This window comes from Maniola hyperantus, chromosome 11, assembly GCF_902806685.2.
Source record: "Maniola hyperantus chromosome 11, iAphHyp1.2, whole genome shotgun sequence".
Taxonomy (NCBI): domain Eukaryota; kingdom Metazoa; phylum Arthropoda; class Insecta; order Lepidoptera; family Nymphalidae; genus Maniola; species Maniola hyperantus.
The window spans coordinates 4,866,229-4,891,198 of record NC_048546.1 but is presented as its reverse complement, the minus strand read 5'-3'; the positions used below and the strand labels follow the sequence as shown (position 1 = coordinate 4,891,198).

The 24,970-nt window shown below is 35.9% G+C and overlaps 1 protein-coding gene across 7 annotated transcripts; it reads right to left on the bottom strand.

Moving 5' to 3' along the window:
* Window positions 1-620: 620 nt before the first annotated feature.
* LOC117986536 (uncharacterized) lies at window positions 621-24,795 on the bottom strand. Of its 7 annotated transcripts, none has more exons than XM_034973377.2 (9): window positions 24,644-24,795; window positions 15,108-15,180; window positions 13,657-13,854; window positions 9,750-9,863; window positions 5,788-5,930; window positions 4,957-5,073; window positions 3,973-4,126; window positions 1,370-2,887; window positions 621-805 (listed from the first exon to the last, which is right to left on the bottom strand). In XM_034973377.2, the coding sequence occupies exons 1-8, from the start codon at window positions 24,673-24,675 to the stop codon at window positions 1,418-1,420; spliced, it is 2,301 nt and encodes a 766-aa protein (XP_034829268.1). In that variant the 5' UTR covers window positions 24,676-24,795; the 3' UTR covers window positions 621-805; window positions 1,370-1,417. The 7 variants fall into 7 exon arrangements, with proteins under 7 accessions (XP_034829268.1, XP_069357908.1, XP_069357910.1 ...); XM_069501807.1 differs by lacking the exon at window positions 24,644-24,795 and adding an exon at window positions 22,202-22,933 and having other exon boundaries at window positions 15,108-15,565; XM_069501809.1 differs by lacking the exon at window positions 24,644-24,795 and adding an exon at window positions 22,495-22,933 and having other exon boundaries at window positions 15,108-15,565.
* Between the last annotated feature and the right edge of the window lie 175 nt (window positions 24,796-24,970).

Here is a 24,970-nt window from a genome sequence, read left to right as displayed (position 1 = left end):
ATATTAAAATACTTAATTACTTATCAAGAAAACTAAAATGTTTCACATTTTCAACATTTCCCGTTATTGTACAGCAAGCAGATTAATAACAATAATATGAGTATTCAAATAAGGCTTGTGTGCATTATATGCTTAGGTCATGATGTCACATATAGTTATAATTGGTAACTTTTTTTTATCAATGCTATGTTATAATAAAATAGCGATATTGCACGAAAATTCAACTAATTGTTTTATTATTTGTCATAAACAAACACTAACGTACTACAGTTACTATTAACTAAACTTATTAATACTTTTAATATAGCATGTTCATAGAAGTGTACATAAAATATCAATAATTGTATTCTTATTGAATAAAATGTAATCGTGTAATTGATGTTGTGACCTTATATTTTTTAAGCAAATTATTGAACCTATTTTCATTCAAATAGGTATGTATTTTATAAATATATAACAGATAAATGTTATGAAATGATATGTTCTTTATATAAAGTCAATATTATACAAATAAGTATAAATTCATGCGTTTGGAAAATATTGATTATTTTAGCAGTTATAAATAATAATTGTTATAAGTAATAATACGACGACAGAATAAATAAAAATGTATTTGTATAACGCGATTTTAGACGAACAGTTAGATCAAACTATATTTTTGTTAAATTAACAAAGTTCAACTGGCATTATGATAAAAACGTCATATTTACACGTTAAGTACCAAATGGCGTGCAATAATTTATTGTGTTTTTCTTTTATTAGACTTTTTTGCGCGAGGTATTGTAGCAGAGGCCGACAGCATTGCCTGAAAATAAAAATAAATAAATTGAAAACTAATGCTAATAAAAAGCGTAAGCTTATAATACTCTTTTGCAACCCTTAATTTTTATTACATATTTTATTTAGTTAAAACTGAAAATTATGCGTCACTTGAAAACTTGAGTTTTAAGAGGTTCTAAAAAATATTATTAAATACATATATTAAAATTTTACTTAAAGATATTTTATTAAGTATATCTTTAAATATAATTATGTAAATTCTAAGTATTACGAGTATATTAGGTAGGTAAGTAATTAGGTATATTATACAACACACATATTATATGCGTAGAATTATTTTAATACATCAGAATAATGTTACAAAAAAAAACTCAAAATGATATATATTAGATGTGTTAAGTGTCCATTATTAATAAATATCAAGTAATCAAAAAATAAATACACAAATAAAAGTTCTATTACAAGAAAAGCGCTCAATATATTACAAATTAATATTAAGTAAGCCAGGCGTTGTATATCTTTGTAAAAAAGAAACCAACAGAAATCGTGCAAACGTAACAGAAAAATTACCAACTAAAAGTTAACATACTCTTTAATGCTGGGCCTCTTTAACTGAAGACGGGGATTTAGGATCGATTTAAACATCTGTACTTTTGGACTTAGTCGGTATTTCGTCATGTAAAGAAACGAATTTATATTCAGGATGAATTTCTTCTAATTTAGCATTAATAACTTTCTGTAAAGCATCACTCTTTAAGGAAATGTCGTTAGATATATTGTCCCCACAAGAATTATCTTCTGTTTTGAGTACTTCAGTTATTTGAATTGATGATTCGTTACTTGAAGTCAAATTCAGGTTAGAACAGCTTTGAAACACATCTACAATATTTTCTACAGAAGATCTTCTACTTGCACCTGATGCATCTGACACGTTATCATTATCAGTATATTTGTCGTCAGTTTTATGCCAAAACGCCAACTTCCCTGGTAATTGTAGTAATTTTCCAAAAGCTGAGCTACCTTTGGAATGTCTCATGGGTGATTTAGATTTTTGTCTAATATGGTCTACAGAAGCAGGATCTAATTTTTTTTGTTCGATACTAACTTCTGGCACCTCGTTAAAGATGACGAAAGCACCTTGTGCGTTAGTTAAATTTACAGAATCTGTATTAGTTTCCAGTTTTTCACTTTTGTTATCATTTTGAATCCGATCTTCATTGCTAGCAACTAAATTATGCAAATTGTCTAAGCTAATGATTTTGTCATCACTCGAATTTTCCAATATGGTTTCATCTGCTTTCGGTGGTGGTGGTGGTGGTGCTTTATTCTTACCATACTTGCCCTTAATTGCCTTACGGCCACTTTTAGGTGTAGAAACTGGTGTACCAAAAGAACCTTCGTCATCGCTTTCTGCAGAATCGTAATCATTTGTTACTGATATATCCGAAGTTATATCTCGAGTAGTTGCATCGATAAATTCTTCTATAGTATTACTGTCAATAGATTTGCTTTCGCTATTATCAGTGTTATATAAAACGTTTGTTTCTGGTTTGTTATTATTTCCTAAAGTAGCGTCGATGAATTCTTCTGTTATATTATTGTCATCAGATTTGCTTTGATGTAGATCGTTAATATCATCAGACTTAGATTTGATTTCAGTACATATTTCCTCCATACTTATACCTCTCTGGTTATCTTTGGAGGGCTCATCAATTTTAGTTTCAGTGATATTTTTATAATTATCGTCTACACTTTGAATTTTGATAGGAATGTGTGTATAAATGTCTTTATCAGTTAAATTTGCATCCATTTTAGAAGTATCATTGAACATTTTATTTAATGACGCTTTTAGAGATGACGAATTTTCCTCACCGGCTTCTTTTTGGTCCCGATTATCTGAATTATCATTTTGACTGTTCAAATCAATATTCTGGGGATAGTTACTTAATAATTTTATTATTTTTATCTGATTTCCTACATATTGATAAATAAATGGTGGATCGGTTTGAGATACCAGTAGAGGGGATGTGAAATTAACGAGAGGGGGCATGTTTGTATAATCAAAGATATCGTTTTCCTGAGGCTCCTCGATGATAATGTGATCATCCTTTAAATAAAAAATTACTTAGATAAGTGTGAATGAAAAGTATAATAAAAATGTAACACATAAGGATACGAATAAATGCATCAACAGACTTTTCTTTTAAAACCTATATCTATAGCATAGTTGATTCTAATGTGTTTTTTATTTAGTGTTATAAAATTCTTAATATGGACTAATTGTAATCTTTGAGTTAATAATATTATGAGGTATGTATTTCATAAGGTCTATTATTTATTGTGTAGATATTGTGCAAAAAACGAATACTATCTATTACATTCAAAAATACTTGATATTTTAATATAGTTATACTATAAAGTAGGAACTAAGCAATTTTGACATACTATATGTAGTATAAATGTATTATAATGAGTATCATTAATATAGAGTCCAATACAACCATAATACCAGCACCATGTATACCCTAGCTTAAATAATTTAGGTATATTTCCAATAAATTCAGTCATTAGTACATATATTATATTTTTTACCTCACAGATCATACTCAAAACCTTTCCTTAGATTAAAACAATCTAAATATAATATTACACTTTTTCCAACAAGTGTGTACATATAAATGAAAGTTGAATAGTTTATACGCACTTAATACAAAAAAAAATCTGAAACGGACATGTAGCGCAAACCGCCGAGTCTAGAAACTAGAGATTGTGTATGTAAGTTCTCTCTATATCCAAAGTATAGATCTATTACTACGTAAAGCAAGACTCCCTCCCCTCGCGTTCGCAACGTAATTATGTAAAGCGTTGTCCTTGTCCCGCTCGATTAGATAAATCCTTGTCAATTGTAGATGATTAAAGCTGTTCGCTTTTATGAAATGTCGAGGGTGTGCCTTAACGTAGACCCCCCCACAAAGAATCGAGATTGAGAAATTACAATCCACGCGGGCGAAGTCGCGGGAAAAAGCTACTCAAATAACTTAAAATATGTATGTTATATAAATGCGTCTGACTTCACTTACGATAGCTAATGATAGTGTAAAAATTTATGAAAACGTGTGCTTTCTTTTTAACGTGATAGATGGAAGCGGTGATTCAATGGGCAGTGTTCGTAATATCTTGCGTTTACCAGACCTCGGCGGCTTGCGGTCGTTTGATGGTGGTGACGGTGGTGCGAGTGGTGCGCGCGCGCGAGCGAGACGCGCCCACCGACGCGGTGCGTGTGAGCGACGCAGAGTTCTCTGCACTCGAGTAGCCCGAGCTTATGTCCTCCGTTGATTTTATATGACTGGAAATATAAAATAAATAAATTTATTTATTTCATGGAAACAAACAGTAATAATTACATGGACAGGTAATACACACATAAAAAATTAAAAACACTTAAACCGAAATGGTCTCTAATTAAGAATTAACACTTATTACAAAATTATGTCTACAACTAAATAATTGGGTAAGTCTGGCAGGGTGTTGCCACCATTATCGGGTCTGGCACGCGTTGCTCTTAGGCCAGTATGTTGGACCATGAAAAACTAGCAGACACATTTTCGTATTTATAATTTTTTGATTAAAATCAGACCTTTTTATTCGCTCCATCGAAAGCACAAGTTGTTTGTAGTGACTGCAATAGTTCGCGAAGCAGATTCTACTAGGATCAGGATGGATAAGCTTTCTTCTTATTAATAATATTCAATCCATATTAATATTATAAATGCAAAAATGTGTCTATCTGTCTGCTAGCTTTTCACGGTCTATTTGTACACGGGCTTTTGACGAAATTTGGTACAGAGATAGCTTGCATCCCGCGAAATGACATAGGTGGTGGTCCCGGAAAATCAAGTTCTCACGAGATTTTTTATAAACGTAAATCCACATGGACGAAGTTGCGGGCACCACCTACCTACTTAGTACAGAGATAGCTTGCACTCTGGAGACGGACTTGGAAACCCACATCCCTACCTGAGAGTTCTCTAAAATATTCTCAAAAGCATCTGAAGTCAGCTAATCTGCACTTGGCCCAGCGTGGTACCCTATGATCCAAACCCTTCTCATTCCGCGGAGCTCCGTGCCCAGTCGGGCCGGCGATGGATTGATGATGATGATGATGATGATATTCACCTAAAGTCGGGTTCGTCCATGCGACTGCGCGTGTTGCGCACGTCCACGTCCACTTCGGGGAAGTACATGGGCGAGCGGTTGTTGGACTCCGACGCGCTCCTCCGAGTCGCGTATCCGCTGTGTTACAAAACACAACAAGAATTTAAACAGCACCTCGATTGCGGGGAATCTGCATCAATCATTATTACAATCTCAATTGTTCTGATTGGCTGAATTTGTGCGATTCTTGTTCAACAATGCATTGTAGCAAATAGTGAGCTAGCGTCAACCAATCAGTGGTGATTGCGATCGTGACTTTGTAGCTGTCATTCTCCCGCAATCGCGCAGCTGAGTTCTTATTCGTAGGTAAAACGTTAGTACATTTCTAAGTTCCTCTACTACAAGGCCGTTACTATACAACTATCCCGGTGCCTGTAATATGCAGCGTAATGCTTGTTCACTGGTAATGCTGTCAGCGTCGCAGTTTGGATCTACACAGCAAATATTATGTGCTTAAATTGTGTGTGTGTACACGCAACTAACTTCAGCGTAACAGGAATATTCGCCGCACGCACGACAATATTGTAATGGGCATATTTGAGGTCATTGGTTTCAAAGATTATGTCCGCGTGGATTTAGGTGTTTCAAAAATCACGAGGCAACTCTCCGATTTTCCGGGATAAAAGTTACCTATGTCTCCCGAGATAAGGTTAAAGAACTTTATTCTCACTAAGAATATAAAAGCTATCCCTGTACCAAATATCAAAATCGGTTAAACGTGTAGGCCATGAAAAGCTAGCAGACAGACACTTTCATATGGATTGCGATGCAATAGGAAGTTTTACAAGATACCTTTTGACAGCTCGTCGGATGAGCCTCGGCTCGGCGAGTACGTCGTCGGCCTCATCGGAGCCGCGCTCTTCCCGCGGCTCGCACTCACTTAGGTCGGACAGACTGTAACTCTTGCGCAACTGCTGTACCAGGCCACCGCCGCCCTGGAAATGTGTTAAAATTTGCTCTTTGTAATCGTCATAATATTTACGGAATAAGACTGAATAATAAATAATTATTACTCATTTATTTTTACTGAAAAGACCCATGAATAAAGTTACTTGAGACACTACTATTACAGATATCATAACGGAAATTAAAATTATTTATCAAGTGAAACTTCGTTTAAAAAGTGATTATTTTTCTTGGAATTATCTAAAGAATATTCAGAAATCTTAAGTTTTTACGAGATGCTATGTAAAATTGATTCAGCGAAGAAAATATAAAGATCCTACATAGATCAAACAACTCTCGCAAAGTGATACAATTATGGTGTTAAAATTTTGATTGCCTGAGTAATTTAAATGCAGTTTATCAAAATCCAAAACCAAGTTAAAAAGTAAAATCACACATATTTATTTCAATAGTAAATTATAATTAATCTAGCATGTGAGCAAGCCAGCCTATTCCTATATTATACAACAAATTAGCAAAGGAAAAAAATACTTACTGGTAATTGATTGTATGCACGCACGTAGCGAGACGCATGCTTATGATTGTGATTTTCAAATTAAAAAGGCACATTTAAACAACTATACTTTATTTAGGAGATACAAAAATCAATTACACTAAATCAGTCATACGTAAACAATAAAACTAAGAACACAACATACAAAAGCCGGTGTTTTCGTAAAAATAAAGATGCAAAGTAATTAATATAAAGTGACCATCTTGTGACCATTGATAACTCTTCAACTATACAGCATTTTTGTTGAAAATGTAGGATTAAAATAAAGCTAAAATTTTTGGTTGATTTTACAATATTTCATAGTTAAAGATGAAAAAGATGGACATGTTGGTGGTAGAGAAAAAAGTGGTGTGAAAAAGTAAAAGAATTTAAAGTCGGAAGGCATAAGTTAAATTTTCATCAAAAGTAAAATCGAAGAAGTTTTCCCACCGTTTTCTAATTTATATCATACCAGTTACATTTGAAATAGAATACATTTATTATCAATAATTGCGGACGCGATGGGACTAAAAAAAGTAAGTAAAACATTTTATGTTAAATTGTGTAGTTTTTGTAAAGTTAGTGCCGACCTGCCACGTCCGTAATGTTTGATGTTATTGATGTATTTTTCTTGACTTTTAAGACATTAAACTATAAAATTATCTACGAATAGTCAAAATACGTTTAAATTGCATTATTTTATCATTTCAAACGCAATTTGAGTCAACTAACTCTTTTCTATAACGCCTATATCACATCTCCGGCAGCGGTGCTGGTGAAGTTAATTGATTTGTTAGTACATGACATACAAGATGAAGAACTGTCTATTTTAATTTTTAACCACGAATGTATAATGAAGATGGAGTGCTCCTAATGGCTAATACCTACGGTATTTCACTTTGACTGCTGAGCGAGAGCGAGACCAACGGTTTCCAACCTCTCACTCTAATTTGTTAGTCGAAGTGGGGTAGCGATAAATAGGTATTTGCTTCAATAGATATAAGAAAGGCTTCATCCATAGATTTATTAATAGATTCATGTTTTAACGCAGAAATTTTTGAGTGACTCAGTCTGTGTCTCCATCTCTCTCCCAAACGATTGCGGGAAGTACTCAGTCAAACAAACGCGTGAGAAAGAGATGTATAGTACGCGACAGGTCGAGATGGCTACTGGGGAGGGAACGCCCCGCTCACCTGCACAGTCCCCGCGTTAACCTAGTGCAGGCGAGCGCGGGTGACGTGCAGGTGTGTGGGGCTTTCCCCAGCCTCATACAACGATTGCCATCTCGTCCTGTCGTGGACTATAGGTACTTACACATAGTCAAATCTCTGTTTTAGAACAGGCTGTAATGACGTTTCGTTATATTGATCCGCGGCGGAGATGCGCTGAACGCGTAAGAAATAACCTGAACCGGCAGGAACTTTGCATGTGCGCAGTAATTTATGACGCGTAAATTAAGATATGTACTTTACTCTATACGTTACGTTATCTAAACATCGACTAAAATCACAGTTACGTTTCGCTTAGACAGATCGATTAGTCGACCATCACTTTGTCTTTGTCCTTAGCCGCCTGGCTTCGAGTGCGACGCCCTCTAGATCTGCTCCTCGGGCGTTTCTCTTTGGCGGCTTTGCGTTTACGTACAACGTCGCCACGACTGCGAGCTGACGTATAATCTGGAACGTAATCGGGATCGTTGACATCTCCTTCGCCCACGCGTAAGTTGTCGTCGCTCTCGTGATCTAGCTCGACTATATCCACGATGCCAGGCAAATTGTCCGTTTTCTGATACTCGATATCTTCGTAATCGGGGAAGTCAGGGACGTCGCGACTCTGTATCGCCCGTCTACCCTCATTGTCTGGTACTGGGCCCGGTAGATTGAAATTCTGAGTGGAGCAATGGACAGGAAATTTGTGATAGAATGGGTGGGAGGGGGGAATTAAAAAAGCGTGTTAATAAAATAAAAAAATATACAAAAAATGGAATTAAAACAAGCTAATATGCAGTGACATTAATGCTGGGTTGCGTGGGCATGATTGATGACGAAATATGGACCTCTTGCACTGAAATGGACATATACTAGTACACTGGAAGATATTGTGTGCCATACAAAGTAACAATGATTTTTGGTGGCGATTCGAAGCGCCCCACAGAGAGTACCGGAAACTAAAATTGATACTTTGTTTCAAATGGTCTTCGTGTTAACGCTCACATGTCGCTCACTGCAATATCAGCGTCAAAATGACAAAATCAAGTTACTACTAGACAATAAAAGCTGGGCGATTGTCTAAAACCTGCATCAATCATTATTACAATCTCAATTGTTCTGATTGGCTGAATTTGTGCGATTCTTGTTGCAACAATGCATTGTGGCCAATAGTGAGCGAGCATTAACCAATCAGAGATGATTGCGATCGTGACATTGTAGCTGTCAAACAACCGCGATAGGGCCACAGGTCGGCAATCGCAGTCAAGACTCCAGCGTACTTGTATTAGGAGAGGACTTGTTGTAGCGCTAGTTCTAATCTTCGAGCCAAACGTGTATTTTAAGCAGTGCTTATAGGGGTTCTGTGCTGTTTTGGCTACATTTGGTAGTGTAGTACAAGTGTTTCGTGATCAAGCATGCCACACATCTAGTTTTAACTTTTAACACTTTACGTGACAACAAAGAGTGAGAATAAAATAGTCAATTGCTTTTAAATTGATTGTACTGGTGAAGTTGTTACGGGTTACACCGCAATCCTTTATTTTCTGGACTCAAATAAGAACCCATTACCAAATTATGTCTGCAATATACCTACACATTAAAATATAGTTCTTGCAATCCACGAAAGCGCGTAGCTCGTATGCTTGTGTTTAAGTCGTATATCTATACTTCTATACTAATACTTTAAAAGAAGTAAAGTTAATAAGAAGTAATCTCTGGAACTACTGGACCGATTTTAAATATTCTTTCACCAGTAGAAAGCTACATTATTCCTGAGTGACATGAGCTATATTTTATTTTCAAAAGTAATAAGCTACCCGTGCAAAGCCGGGGCGGTTTGCTAGTGTATAAGTAAAGTACGTTTGCGCGCGTTGCTCGCGACTGATTGGTCCGTCAGGCACGCACACTGACGCAATGTTCATGTATGAAACGTAACCACAAGTAAAGTACACGCGCATTCGTGGATTGTAAGAACTATATAGACATGTAAGCTAAGCGTTATTATGGTCCGAACAACTTGATAATAAATCTTATTTGAGTGCAAAAAATATTTCAAGCATGCCATTAGAAAATACTATTACGAATATAAAACGAAATAATCTACTCACTTTAATCGCCGTCTGCATAATAACGGTAGTGGCATAGTTGACGCCTTTGGTGCCCAGATTGAGCACAGTGTGGTAACCCTGGTCTTTGGCCTTTGCTATGTACTCATCGATCTCCTGGAAAAGAAAGAGTTAATGTTTGAAGAATGAGTGGAATTAAGGGCATTAGGCAATAGGATTAAAAATAATCGGTATTACTGGGCCTCAACACTGGAATTCATAGTCAAGACAGGGGGCTTCTTTGGGGGACCATTCAGATGACGTGTCATATTAACTATCAAGCAGGTATGACTGTCTGAATATTGTGCTCCAAACACAGAATTCAACCTCAAGAGTATGCTTATACAAGGTTTTGCATGAAAACATAATCATAAAATGTTGGCGGGGGACAGGGGAGAATGCTCTGTGATTGGTGGACTCAAAAGTCACGTAATTAAGACAATGTGCAGAATGAGGGTACCGAGGGGCGTGGGCCGAATTTTATGCTAAGCAACTGGCTAAGCTTGGCGATCGCGGCGTCTATAGGTGGTGGTCTGTGGCTCCAAACAAAGGAAGATTGGCTCTTATTTGAATATCAAGCAATCAAACCAAAAAAGTTCAGTGTCAATTTTACACGCTCTCAAATACTTATATAACTTTAAAACTAGTTATTTTTGCGGAAATCTGACAAACCATATATAGATATCAGTTTCTAACATCTGCAAAATCCCGTTTTTTTCATGAACATTAAAAGATCTAAACGAAATCAAAATACTCTTCCTAAAAAATCACGTTTGCATGTGATAATGAAACATCAAATTAATTTCCGTAGGTCAATTGCTTCATAAATTCAATTCTTTAGTGCATGTTAAAAATAGGGCTAAGCTTTTCACATTGTTCTCTGCTGAAAAGGATGGCATGGTTTTAACGCGCCTGATAATTATTTTGCACACAACTAAATTAGCACCCAATCAGGGCCAAAATTTCGGTCAACATTTCACAAAAAAAAATTGCAAAATGATTTCTTTTGCACATAAAAACTGACTGACTAATAAGTTGGTGTGAATTGTGAAATAAAACTGTACAGTTATTATTAGAGAACACGTTCGCCGAAAGTTCTGTCGTCAATGAGATCATTTATAACCGTTGTCTAAACAATTTTTTATCACCAAACTATTGTAATGGTGCTACAAGGACACTTTCTATAGTATGCTTGACGGGAAGTAGATAATTTAATTCAATGAAAATTTATCCAAGTGAAAACGGTTAAAATGACCAGAAAGAGACCTGTAGGATAAAAGTCAAAATGTCGAATTGAATTTTCTTTTGATTGATTGATATGATAAAATACGGAAGTGTGTCTGTCTAGCTTTTCACAGCCCATACCTTTGAGCGATTTTTACGTATGATACAGAATAGCTTACATCCTGGGGAAGGACATAGGCCTCCCTTGGTCCCAGAAATCATAGATCCCACGGGATTGTAAAAAAAAGCTTAAATCCACGTAAACGAAGTTGCAGGCAGTTGGAAGTATGCAGCTAGCAACCAGAAGACGGGTACAGGCAATTTTTACCACAGAAAAACAAAGATTTGTCACGGGATTTTTAAAAACCTAAGTTCAAGCGAAGTTGCGGGCATCATCTAGTAAGGTATATTTTTTACTGCTCACCGATTATCACGAACGCATAAAAGAAGCAGATTGAGTATAGGCGGGACGAAGTAAAGGATAAAAATATAGATCGATGAATAAACGCACTCTCTGGAGTGGAGGAAAGGCGATGCATGTATAAATTTAGTTTTACTAGTCAGGTCACCCATCCGGTTACATATTTGGGCCAGTGATATATTATTACCACGAACTAATAAGATTAACAGAAACAGATTAAAAGTGGAACATATAGCTTAACTCAGATTTTAATTTCAAAACGTTTATAATTAAACGTAAATAAATATTAACGTAAACTCTTTAATTAAACAAGTTGATATTTTTAATGGATTCTGTAGACAGGAAACGCTATGCCATCACATCACCATCATCATCATCGACCGATAGACGTCAACTGCTGGACAGGTATCGTGACAATCCACACGCCACTTTCTTGCCGCCTGAATCCAGCGGCTCCATGCGACTCGTATGATATGATCTGTCCAGTGTCCATCTAGTGGAGAGTCTGCTAACGTTGCGCTTCCTGGTGCGAGGTAGCCAGAGGCGCTAACCTTGGGACCCTAACGTCTATCGGTTTTACGACCTATGTGGCCTGCCCATTGCCACTTCAGCTTCGCAAACCGTTGAGCAATGTCGGTTACTCAGTACTCTGGTTCTCCTATGGATCTTCTCATTTCTGATTTGATCACGTAGAGTAACTCCAAATGAACTTTAGAACGCAAAAATGCATTTCTCACACAATAAGGAGACCGACTAGTTTTGGGCCCAGTCTTGAGCACAGTCTTGTTACAGAAAAAAAATTGTTAGAAAAATTCTTTATTTTATGATAAACCAAAATCACAAAAAATAATTTGAATTTACAGTTGCTAAATATAGAAAAATATTAAGGAAAATGTCTGTGTTTATGTCCAGATTATTTAGTATTTGTAGTTGTATAGTGGGAAGGTGTACAGTAGGATGTTGTATTATATTATGTTGGATTATTTTATATACTTAAATGTGTGATTTGTTAAATCACACTAATTTGGAACTTGTAACGGTTCATCAATTTCTGGACCCAACGATGTATGGGAGATGGTTGGTCTCTTTTTGTAGACTTAAATAATACGATTAATCAATAAACAATGTTGAAAGTTCCAATAAAAGAACAACAAACAACAAAAGTCTTGATATCAACAGATGGTAATGAGAAAGGAGCAATCACCTCCATGCACGCGTGTACACAGGAAACCGTCTCCGCCATACAGGGATTGTTACTTAAGTACCGTAACAGGTTAGAGATTTGAAACCTGTCCTTGAGGATAAATGTTGTCTGCTTTATAAAAGAAACGTTTAAATTTCAGATAGAGTAACAAAGTATTAGTTACCAAGTAACATGGAGTTTTTAGTATTCATTGAAAGAAATTCATATGGTGTTTTCATAACTACTATAGTGCGCGCCAGGTGGAGATGGCAATCAGGGTATGAGGCGGGGGGACGCCCCGTACACCCGCACGTCACCCGCACCGGGTTAGCGCGGGGGGTGTGCGGATGTGCAGGGTGTTTCCTCCCCGATTGTCATCTCGATCTGTCGCGTACTACCCTACTTAAAATTTTAAATTTTCACTAAATGGAAAGACTTTTATTATTTATATTTAGAAAGGGAAACCGAAGGGGAAACAAGTGGATAAATGATTGTAGTGATGAAATACTGGCGCCTTATGGACATACAGAGACACAGTGGAATCGAGTCTTATTGATCACTACCTAAACTTCCAAACTTAGCTTTTGACATAACTAGTCCTACCTAGTCGGTCGACTCCCTAGTCGGTCGACTCCCTAGTCGGAGGGTCCAGGGTCCGATCCTGGGCACGCATCTCTAACTTTATATTTACCTCTTACAGCTTACTGAGCCGAGTTAAGTGCGTTTTAAGCAGTTAAAATATATCACTTGCTTTAACGGTGAAGGAAAATATCGTGAGGAAACCTGCATGTTCCGGAGAGTTCTCCATAATATTCTCAAAGGTGTGTGAAGTCTGCCAATCCGCACTTGACCAGCCTGGTAGACTATGGCCAAACCCTTCTCATTCTGAGAGGAAACCCATGCTCAGTAATGAGCCGGTGATAAGTCGATCATGATGATAATGACTGCAGAAATTGGTATACAGTAAACAAAACACCAAGGCCACCACGCTTCAGCTGTGCCGGTTTGCGTTGCGCCTTATATAAGCCTACAAAATAATATGTACTCTATACTCGAAAAAGAAAGACAAATTGCTACTTCACCTGTTCTCGCCTGCAGAGCGCGGGATGAACAAACTTTCTGTAAAGAATCGAGGAACCCTTCGTGGCCGGGGACAGGAGCCATAGTACCAGCACTATCTTCACTTCGTAGTAGAAGGGGAACCACGAGAGGAACACGTCTGTGAAGGTCTCCGTACATGTGAACAGGGCGAACACGATCCAGTACATCATCCATTTTACCTGAAAGAATTTTTATATGTGATTTGAGTAGGTAGTATACCGGAAATTGATGACTAACAAAGATTAAAACAAAGAATCACTACCCATATTATGAATGCGAAAGTGTGTTTGTTTGTTGGTTTATTGGTTTGTCCTTCAATCACGACGCAACAGAGCAACGGATCGACGTGATTTTTTGCATAGGTATAGTTTAAGACCTGAAGAGTAGCATAGGCTACTTTTTATCGCGGAAAATCAAAGATTTCTCTCGGGATTTTTAAAAACCCAAATCCACGGGTACGAAGTCGCGGGCATCAGCTAGTCGATAATAAATTCATTACATTGCTAACAAAGTCTTAGTAATTAAGATTTTGTGATATTTTACCATCACGATCACAGATGTTGGTATGATAAATGATAATAGCGAGTCTTAGATGGAAGTTGAAATACTCTAAAATAGTAGAGACTCTGTAGAGTCTCTCTACATCTTTCATTTCCGTATATCCTGCTAAATGCAATAACCGGTTTGTTGCATCTCTACTAGAGTCTAGACGGATGTCCGGAAAGGGCGAGTTGATTAAAGTTACAAATTTAAGCAAAAGCCGGTTGAACTCACGTGGACTTAATTAGCGATTTCTTTATCTACCAACAATAGCTAAAACCTAAAATGTCTAAAAAGTGCAAGACAGTTAAAAACCAATCGATCTAAAAAATTAAATCAATGAATAATAATTATAATAATTAATGTGGATTGTAAACACACCACAAGCATTTACTGTGAACAGTCGTATAATAATATTATCTCTTAAATGACTAATAAAGGACGTAGACTAATGACCCAAATCAATCAACCTTAATATTATTTTAATAAAGTACGAATAAAACACGGAACAATAAAACATTATAGATCAAGCACGCTATACGTGTTCTGTTCTATGTTTTGTGTGCATATGCAACTAATTGCACGTAAAGCAATAGGCGAGGTAAAGGACACAATAAGAACTGAAGCGAAACAGCTGCGCGCGCGCCCGTAGCAAGGCCGCTGGCGAATGTTTTGTAAGCAATTTACACTAGATTATCTGTTTATCGTGTTATTAACTAATCTACTGATATGATCATACATCTGTTTATTTGATATTCCACTTATTTTTTATTCAAATAAAGTTTATTGTAAAAGAAATGCCAAGTTATAATAGTTGGGATATAATAATGAAAAATCAAGTTTTACTTTCGAAGTTGATTTGAGCCATAAGGTAAAGCTGAAAAATACTTACGTATTCTTTTAGATTCTTCGTCCGCACAGCTTTATATGAAGCATACGCCGGGTAGAGAGTTCCAAATACCAATCTGCAAAACGGATACAGGACCAAATAAGATATCATCCTCGGAGCAAACAAGCCCGTCGTCACGGCGATGAAACCGAAATTGGCGAACGTAACACTAGGTATGCATTTGCTCAACGCCGCTAACAAGTTGACAACGAATCTATTGAACACGTGCACTTTCGAGTCGAAAGGGAAGGTATAGTAATCGTTATCTTCATTAGCTTTGTATTTGGCTATTTCATTTCGGATAGAGTTGGTCGCTACGGTGGTCACGGCGCGAGCGTACTCAGCCTCGAGTTTAGTGACAATGTGCCGAACGCTGGTCAGTCCGAGGCTCGGAGCCCGTAAAACGGGGTTGTCGTCACGGTTACGCGCGCGACCTGCCTCCATGGATACGGGCTGCGCATCTAGTAATTGGTTATTTACAGAGCTTATAATATGTCCGTACGAGTGCGCTCGTATGATCAATATGGACGTTTTATTGAGACTGGAAGCTGAAGATTGCTCTCGGCATAATTGCGTGCTACAACTTCAAATCAATATTTAGGTTGAGAATGGTTCGCAGTTAGGTGTAAGGATTACGGGTAAATGTAAACTATAAATAGAGATGAGAGATAGCTTATGGTAAATTAAATATTTTTGTTAGCGTATAAAGTTTTTATGTCAGAGGCCAAGCGAAAGGTGTTAATGCCTGAAACGCATGGAGCGTTTCTGTGTGCTAAATGCAATTTGCAATCTGCTGACTGATATAGTACGTGGCAGGTCGAGATGGCAATCAGGGTGGGGACGCCGCGCACACTCGCACAGCCCCCGCGCTAACCCGGTGCGGGATAGTGCGGGTGACGTGCGGGTGTGCGGCGCGTCCCCTCGCCTCATAGCCCGATTGCCACTACTACTACTACGAATATATATCAGTCAGCAGATTGTAAATTGCATTTAGCACTATGGAGCTAAGTGCAAAGGGAGAGATAAGTTTCTTAGTCTAAAATTTCAGTTACAAAAGGCAGATGTATAAGTAAGTTGTCATGGGCGAACCACCGATGAATAACATTCGAAGAATTTCAAATGACAGACCCATTATTCACACAATTTGCACAGTTCAAGCAGAAATTATGGATGGATTTATTAAAGGGACAAGTTTATATCCAAATATAACAGTGATCATAATTAATGTGGAGCAAGTACAATTTTTAAAAGAGCTGTCATTTGTCACAACATCATTACATCATCCGGTTGTTCTATATACATTAAATCCCACATGTTTGCGACGAGGTAAAAGCGAGAATGCGTGACATTTACCTACACAGTCATCTATATGAATGGAAAGCTTAAACCGTGTTATTTTCCAAATTGTTTATAATGTGAGCGTATGTTATTTGGCTGAACTATGAAATGACGATGTCGATGTGAGGCGTTAACCTGAAATACTACATAGATGATGTTGGTAACTGGTAAGTATACTTTTCGGACGGCAGCAATTGAGGGGTATGAATTACAGCCTACAGGTGACATATCTAACTGACTGGCCTATCTATCAAAGACGAATAATTGGGATGAAAGGCATTTAAATATATCAAGTTGTTGACGCACCATATGTTCATACCCAAGATCATTTTTAGACAAATACTGATTTAAACAAAACTTTGAACGACAAGGTCAGATAAAGCAATCGATCCGTTTTGTATTTTGTAATATTATCCGTCATTAATGAAAATAAACTATACGACAAAATGGATAAAACAATAAAATCTATCAACCATACGACACGACAGTATCACAAAAAGGAGGATAGGTACAAGTAATACGAGTGACTGTGAGCACAATTTACCGAACATGACGAATAATAGACGACCGGACAACAAAGCGTTTATGCCTCCTTCAATTTAAATTGCACTAACTGCTCCGAGCATACACTTGGCATTCGAGGAGATAAAGGCAGATACTGATGCTTTGAATTAAATGGATTATTTCCAATAGAACTTAAAGCCTCTTTAGAAAAGTCAAGCGAGTCTACCACTGGTTCGGTATGCATGTTCTACAGAAGCATAGACATGGACACTGACTTTGTATGCGACAGGTCGAGATGGCAATCGGGGTTGAAACGCCCCGTACACCTGCAAAGCCCCCGCGCTAGCACTAGCGCGGTGCGGGATAACGCGGGTGTGCATGGCGTCCCCCACCTCATACCCCGATTGCCATTTCGACCTGTCGCGTACTATATATTGTCGCATAATAATTAGAACAGAAAATCCGGTCGTCTCCACACAATAGCAGCTATTATACAAAAAGCACTAATGGGTCTCTCTTCGAACTGGACAGTGAAATGTCGAGAAGTGCTATTAGCTCGAATAACCTTGAAATAATTGTTAACATCGTAAGATGTGTATTGAAAGTATTGCAAAGCACTCAGTAGCTTTTAACCTTGTTCTGAAGTAAAGACACAAAGGCCTGAAGAAACATTGAACTTCAACGTCTTGGTCGGCCCTTGGACGATCTCTTCATTTGGAAAAAAACTTTAGTTCTATGGAATCGTTTATCGCGTTTTCTGTTACTACTTCTACATTAATAAAGCCGTCTTCTTACAGCTGACACGAGATATTCTATAGAAGGCCATCTGTGTTTTTAATGGTATGAACCAATAATTTTTTACTCGACTCTCGTAACTCGGCAATGAGTGCATGCCCTAATGAGCCAGCTGCCCCTGCCTTATACGTCTGGAGAGTCTTAAAAATAAACAAGACAATTGCACAGATGCACTAACAAGTTGTTATTTCTATAGATAGATATAACTACTGACAATCGGGTATTGTTCTGGGTGCAGCGGACAATGCTGCGTTTATTTTCGTAGCCCTAGTCTTAGTAAAATGCAGCTGTTAGAATCGTTTGTTTTGATCGTTAATTAAACATTAGTGATGCATTAGTGCCTGTAATGGTTATATGAAAATTTACGCGCATTATCTGTACACTCGTAATTACGGTGCTATTAAAACATCTTCCATTTACTTGCATTAAGATTTCATACTTATACCTACTATACATTGTGCAATAGACATGTCGGGCCCAATGACAGGGACAACTCTACAAATCTGCTATCTCCTTCTAAATGTCGATGTAAATTACTTTCTGCCGCGTACTGTACAATCCGCGCGTCTTCACAATCAATAAAATACAATTTACATGCTTTATTACCTTACCTAATACTATTATGAAAAGATCACTGGAGCTATAGTTTGTAAAAAATGACTTCTTACGCGCCATTTTAACTCTGTAGGTCAACTGTCATGTCAAAAGTACGGTTCACCTTAAAAATACGGACTAAAATCATTAAATTTGACACAAAAAGTTCCCACGGAAACGGGGATTTATAAAAACCTAAATTCACGCGGACGTAGTTGCAGCCAATGGTACCTACTGATTCTGAGCCTTTAGAATAACAACTCTTCTGAGCACAACTAAATTTTAGAGCATTCGCATCCTCTTCTTACAAATATAATATAAAAAGGACAGACATAGTTTGACAGGGAGCCGTGACTTTAGCTATCAGTCGCGAGCGTTTCGTTTAAATTTAAAGCGTGCACATGTTCCGTCCTTTTTTAGCAATATTAAAAAGAAAAGGATGCAGATACTCTAAATTTAGTTTAGCGAAAAACAATAGAATCAGCGCCATATTTAGCAATGTATAAGAATATAATAATTTCTCGTTTAAAGTAGGTACAGGATTTAATAAATTTAGAAAGAAATTTCTTTCATGAGACCAAGTTTGAACAGATCAGGAATTGTGAAACTATTGAAATAAGTGAGGAAACATACGAACCAACGAGGCATGATTTGGCAGTTTGGAGTTTCGCAATTTCCTATTAATCTAAAAAACCGGCCAAGTGCGAGTCAGAGTCGCGCTCATAGGGTTCCGTACTACAGTCATATTTTTTGACATTTTGCACGATAAATCAAAAACTATTATAAATAAAAATAAAAATAAAAACTGTTTTAGAATTTACAGGTAAAGCCCTTTCATATGATACCCCACTCGGTATAGTAGTCTTACTTTTAAAGTTGAAAATACTATTTTTTTGTTTATGAACACATTTTAATTTTTTTTAATGATGTCTGCTATAAGACCTACCTACCTGCCAAATTTCATGATTCTAGGTCAACGGGAAGTACCCTCTAGGTTTCTTGAGAGACAGACTACGAAGTTATCCTATAAGGGTTCCGTTTTTCCTTTTGAGGTACGGAACCCTAAAAACTAAAACAAAGTACAAATTAGTGCATTATAAGTGCATTTATTACTACTCCATGTATTACATTATTATTTAAACATAATTAATGAAAAATATAATAATAAAAGTGAATCTATCAACGTTTTGAATTATTCTTTTATGTTTTTTAGTTAACTAGCTGTTTCGTCCGGCTTCGGTCGGCTGTTTGATATAAACACATAATATATAATAGTATATAACCTACGTTACTTGTATATTAAAGTTGCTTTCTAGTGGTGAAAGAATTATTAAAATCGGTTCAGTAACTTCATATCGATTACAACCAAAGAAAGAAATCTTTTATCTTTATAATATTAGTATATAGATATAATACCCATTATACAGAGCACATAACCTATTTTAGGTTCATAAACTGTGGATAAGATTTGATTATAATTAAGGCAATAATAGCTATAATGTAATATACAAGTACTTCCTATCTATTGTTATCGAAAGAAAATACGTAGGTACTTGATAAATTATGTTATGTATAAAACTAGATCTTTACATTATCAAGCTTATAAAAACTTTCTTATAAGCTTTGTAACTTGCGTAGAAAATAGAACAACTTATAATACATATTATTAGAATGTGATACTCTCCTGTAGCGCATAGCATATAGGTCAAGAACCTCAACTGGTTATTCGGGAACCAAAAATGTTACTCTTGCTTTTTTTATAAACCTTTGAACATCTTTAATCAGAGTCTATTTTAACAACCTGAATAATTCAATGACTGGATAGATAAGTCGTTGTACATTTTTATTTTTGTTTATTTTTTATTTAAGTTTTAAATTTTTAATAATAAATTTAAAATTATAATATGCGAACAAGGTGGCTTTAGATTTAAAAATCCCGTGGAAATTCAAATTTGGTCAAAATGGGCTGTTAAAATTTTCTGTCACACTCACTTTATCGCATTTATAATAATACGGACACAGATGATACGGATTAGTATGGATGTACAAAACATAACATAATTATAATTTCTATCACGCTGCATTAAAACTAGTTGTGCCACTGGTAAGCTCTGAACTATTGACCTACATTTGCGCGTCTCACTGACTCATAATTCTGATATTAATTAAAGCTTTAATGTGTTTGAAAACATTCTCTGAATTTTTAAACACACAAATATTACTCCACATTCTGAGTATTGCAAATGGAACTTCATTTTTTTGTATAAAATAAATTATTTCTTAGTATTTCAGCAGTTTATGTATATGAACAATGTCTATGTGACCAAAATTGAACAGAATACGAGTATGTCTAGATATTTGCAAAATTTAGAACAATGAAAATGGTCTAAGATGGAGAATGAAATTGCAAATAAATAAAATTGAAATTGAAATGATTTGAAATCATTAAATGACGAAAAGAACCTTTTAATTTATTTTATACTTTACGTTGTAAAGAGCTTCGACACTGTATAGATAAATATTCAATTTATTGATGCGTATAATTTTATTGTTATAGAAAAGACAAAGCCAGTTCGTTTGAAGTCAAATCAGAAATACAAGAGTCAAGGGCCTAAGGACAGTATGTAACCGTACCTTTATATTTTTTAATTAAAACAAGATTTTTTTTTAATAATAAGGCAAGGCTGTGATAGAGATTGTAGTCATGGAAAAGAAAAAGCAATTAAATAAGAAGGGAGGTAGATGAAAGCGATCGTATTGGTAAATCCACATGTATCACGATTCACGCTACGTTTATTCAAACATCTCTGGTAGGAAAGAAGCCTATATCTCATGAAATTGATGATAGTTAAATTAATGATAGGAAGGATAATCCGCGACAGGTTGAGATGGCAATCGGGGTATGAGGCGGCGGACGCCCCGCACATCATCCGTGCTCAGCCGCATCCGGTTAGCGCGGGGGCTGTGCGGGTGTGCAGACCGTTTCCTCCCCGATTGCCATTTCAACCTGTCGCGTACTAGAGGTATTTCAGTCGTCTGGGACAAAGGTGGAATTATATGTATGTATATTCTATTTATCTATCTAGTTCATAATAAACGGCACATCTGCCTTATTAACTAGCTTCACTAATAAGGCGTTGCATGCTCGCTGGTTTCCCATCCATATCCTCACGGGTACGTACGCAACAGCCAGCGATGCGTGCTTGAATACACAATGCATCCGTTTCATTTATCGACTTTGTTCCTAATATTGCCTATTGTTGTGTATCGTATATTTACGTTTTGTTTATTACATACTGCTGAATAGTAATCAGTGTGTTTCATGTGTTATGTGTATGAACTACGAATATTTGTGTGTTTATATTTATTTTCTATTTCCTATTTGAGCCAATATAACTGACTATGGATGACAGTTTCTAACAGTAGTTATTTGTTTCAGTTTTGGGGTTAATGAATTCAATGATTCTTGGACTTTGAATCTCGCTAACAGTTTTTTTGTTGTTCGAGAGTGAATTTTGATTAATTTTGGCTAGATAGGTAGGTACCTATATAAAGATTTGATAGCAGGAGATTGGTTTCTATAAAATTTGGTGAATCGATAAAGATTTAAAGATTTATGGCTCATGCAATTTGAGCTCTTGAACTCATGTTATAAAGTACCTGCTATAAAACTAAATAGATTTGTTTGCTGTAGGTCAAATAAAACGTACTATGCCGTAAATCTAGTATTGACGGTTTAACCTACATTGTGCGTCAAGTTTTAACGATGTTTTGGTGCGGTGATGTGAGGTGCGTAGTGTACTAGTTACCCATCTATAAATAGCTCAACAACATAATACTTCTTGGCGAATAAAGAAAACAACTACCTACGTTCAATAACATGGTGTATTGGAAAAAAAGAGATTACATTCTAAGTACTTAAATATAAATTACAACCACTTGGTCGTCGTAATAGATCGTTATTCTGATATCGAGTTTCGTTCGCGAAGACATTTTATTTTAACAATGGTATGAGATACGTCAGCGTAAAACTAGGTAAAGGAGCTGTCGAGGCTAAGCCTAACAAGGTAAGACAAGACTCAATATGAGCATAAGATGCTGAAGTCAAGGTGTACGACCGTCGGACGGAGCAAATACATCAAGCGCACTCAATACAGACACTAATAATCACGGCAAGCACTAAGCAACCGATTGACAATGATTCACACAACAGTTAAGTGTCAACGCACTTCACTTCACTCGTTTTGTATAGAGGCACGACGCGAGCGCAACCGATCGTCACGGACTAAAGCTTGCTGCACCCCACAGGCGAACGCCCAGAGTCAGCCTCACCAAAAATAGCACCCGGTAGTGCACTGGGGCACCCTAATGACGAAATCTGGATCGGCCGCTTACTCCTTTGTCTCAAGACTTAACCATCACTGGTAATCCTTTGAACCACAGCAATGGCACGTGGAAATTGTAAATCAACTGTTTTTCTAAATGCAGTTGTTAAGTAACAATTTTCTGAGCTTGACAAACAAAACAGTTTTCACAAATAAAACAATTTTATGCAATTTTATGAAAGAAGAGCAAAACGTCTGAAGGTGAAAATAAGATTAAAAGGTTTAAGCATGCTACAGTGCTGCCAAATTTCAGGATGGCTAGTCGTCAAACATACTTGGCACAGTTCCAATATTAGTTTAAACTGCGGCTGCTTAGAAACATGTGTGGAAGTGTAAATTATTGCGATTTTATCCAATGTTTTCTATTTCTTCATATTTGATAGATTGATAACAATATTATTGTCAACTTTACTTAAAGTTTTTTGGAGTGAAAAATATTATTTATGTATTTAAAAAAAACTTTGTTTTATCAGTTTGCAATATTATAAATGTACCTACTTAGTGTGAATCTATAAATAAGTAAAAGTGTATGTCTGTATTTCGAAATAATTGCCTAGTAAAAGCAGCTCATAACTATATCTACTGTACATAAAAATTAATGTATATCCATCTGCCTATCTGTTTGTTACCTATACATTCGTACAGAATTCAGCAGATTGATTTAAAACTTTGTACAGTTATTGTTAGGACTTCTCAAAAGGTTTCCGAGACAGTGCCATCAACAAGTTGCAATACAATGAATGCCAGGCATAAAGTAACTAGTTTACAATAATTAATTATTGTATTGTTGTATTAATTATTAATTAAATAATCATAACAAAAACTCATAATATTTACTTTACATATTTAAAATTTTTGTTTATTTATACAAGCTAAACATTTAACAGCTAACCCATTTTTGACAAATTTTTCTCCTGTCCTTGACTAGGGCTGTACTAAGTGTTCTTAGTCTTAGGCTACTTAGTATTTATTGTATGAAACTAAAAGCATCCTATGGGATTTTCAAAAAACTTCAATACCTTATACACAGCTTTAAAATTGTACAAAATTAAGATTTGGTCCTCCGAGGGAAATTGTGATATTTCAGGAATGAAGGTTTGGTAACTAATACACAAACTAACGATTGCCTAATTATAGGCAATAATAATCATTTTGATGGTTGAAGTAAGGTAAGAATCATTACAGTGTATGGTTATTAGTTGACTGGACGCCGCTTCTAGTCCAAAGCAAACTTGATGGTAAACTTGATCATCTATGGCCAGTGTAGTAAAAGTTCATTTGTGGTACATTTAATCATAACTAGATACTTATTTAATTTTAAACTCTTCATAAAATGGTGAATCTAATTAATGTCACTAAAGATCCTCAGTTGCTTATTTAATATGTACCGTTTAAGCGTAATCTCACACACATAATTTAGCTAACATAATTTATTCACCAATGTTAAAATTTTGTTTTTATCATAATAAGACTATGACTATGAGCAATTCTTATTTATAGATCTTTTACTTCGTCAAATGACTTAATTTATGCTTTTATGACTAGACCATACCTACAGCATACATCTTTTGATAATTTAGCTACATTAAATTCAGAATAATTCAGCATGGATTCAGCATAATATTGTTCAATCAACATAAATGGTAGGTATAACAATGGAAACTTTTCTGCAGTCTTAATTTTTAGTATGCATTTGGAGGACTTAAGAAATAGGAATACGGATAATTTGTTTAATATAGTTAAATTCGCACTACTCTAAAAATTGAAGCATTGAAGCCTTGATTGAAGCAAATATTTTGGTGCAGCATTCAAACCATTTAAACAAAGAAGGCTATTACTGCTATTAGAAACTAAAAATATAAAACATGATTTGCGTAAGATTTTGGGTAATCAAACTAAAGGAAAAATCATTTTTTTACTTACATTACCAGGCGGGAAATGATCGAAGATATCATATTAACATTTACATAAGAAAAATCCACCAAAAATAATCACTTTTATAAACATGACAAAACACAACCGCTCAGCAAGAACACCAAGCCGCCATATTGAAAAATTTGTGTTGTCATCACGTGATCTCATAACAATCAATATGTCATATCGTTCAAAAACTTATGGAAAAGGTTTCATTTTATTAAGAACTTTTTGAAAGTTCAGTTTTTTATTTTTTCTACACGCCAAAAAACTGTAAACAGAAATTATTACATTTATTAATTTAATATGTAGTCTTAACCTATTATCTATTTATAT

Excerpts from the sequence above, each read along its gene's own strand:
- LOC117986536 (XM_069501807.1), bottom strand. Across the intron at positions 13,855-15,107 it reads CGAAGAATCTAAAAGAATAC|GTAAAATGGATGATGTACTG; the intron begins GTAAGTATTTTT and ends AAATTCTTTCAG. Across the intron at positions 5,931-9,749 it reads TTATGCAGACGGCGATTAAA|GGCGGCGGTGGCCTGGTACA; the intron begins GTGAGTAGATTA and ends ACACATTTCCAG.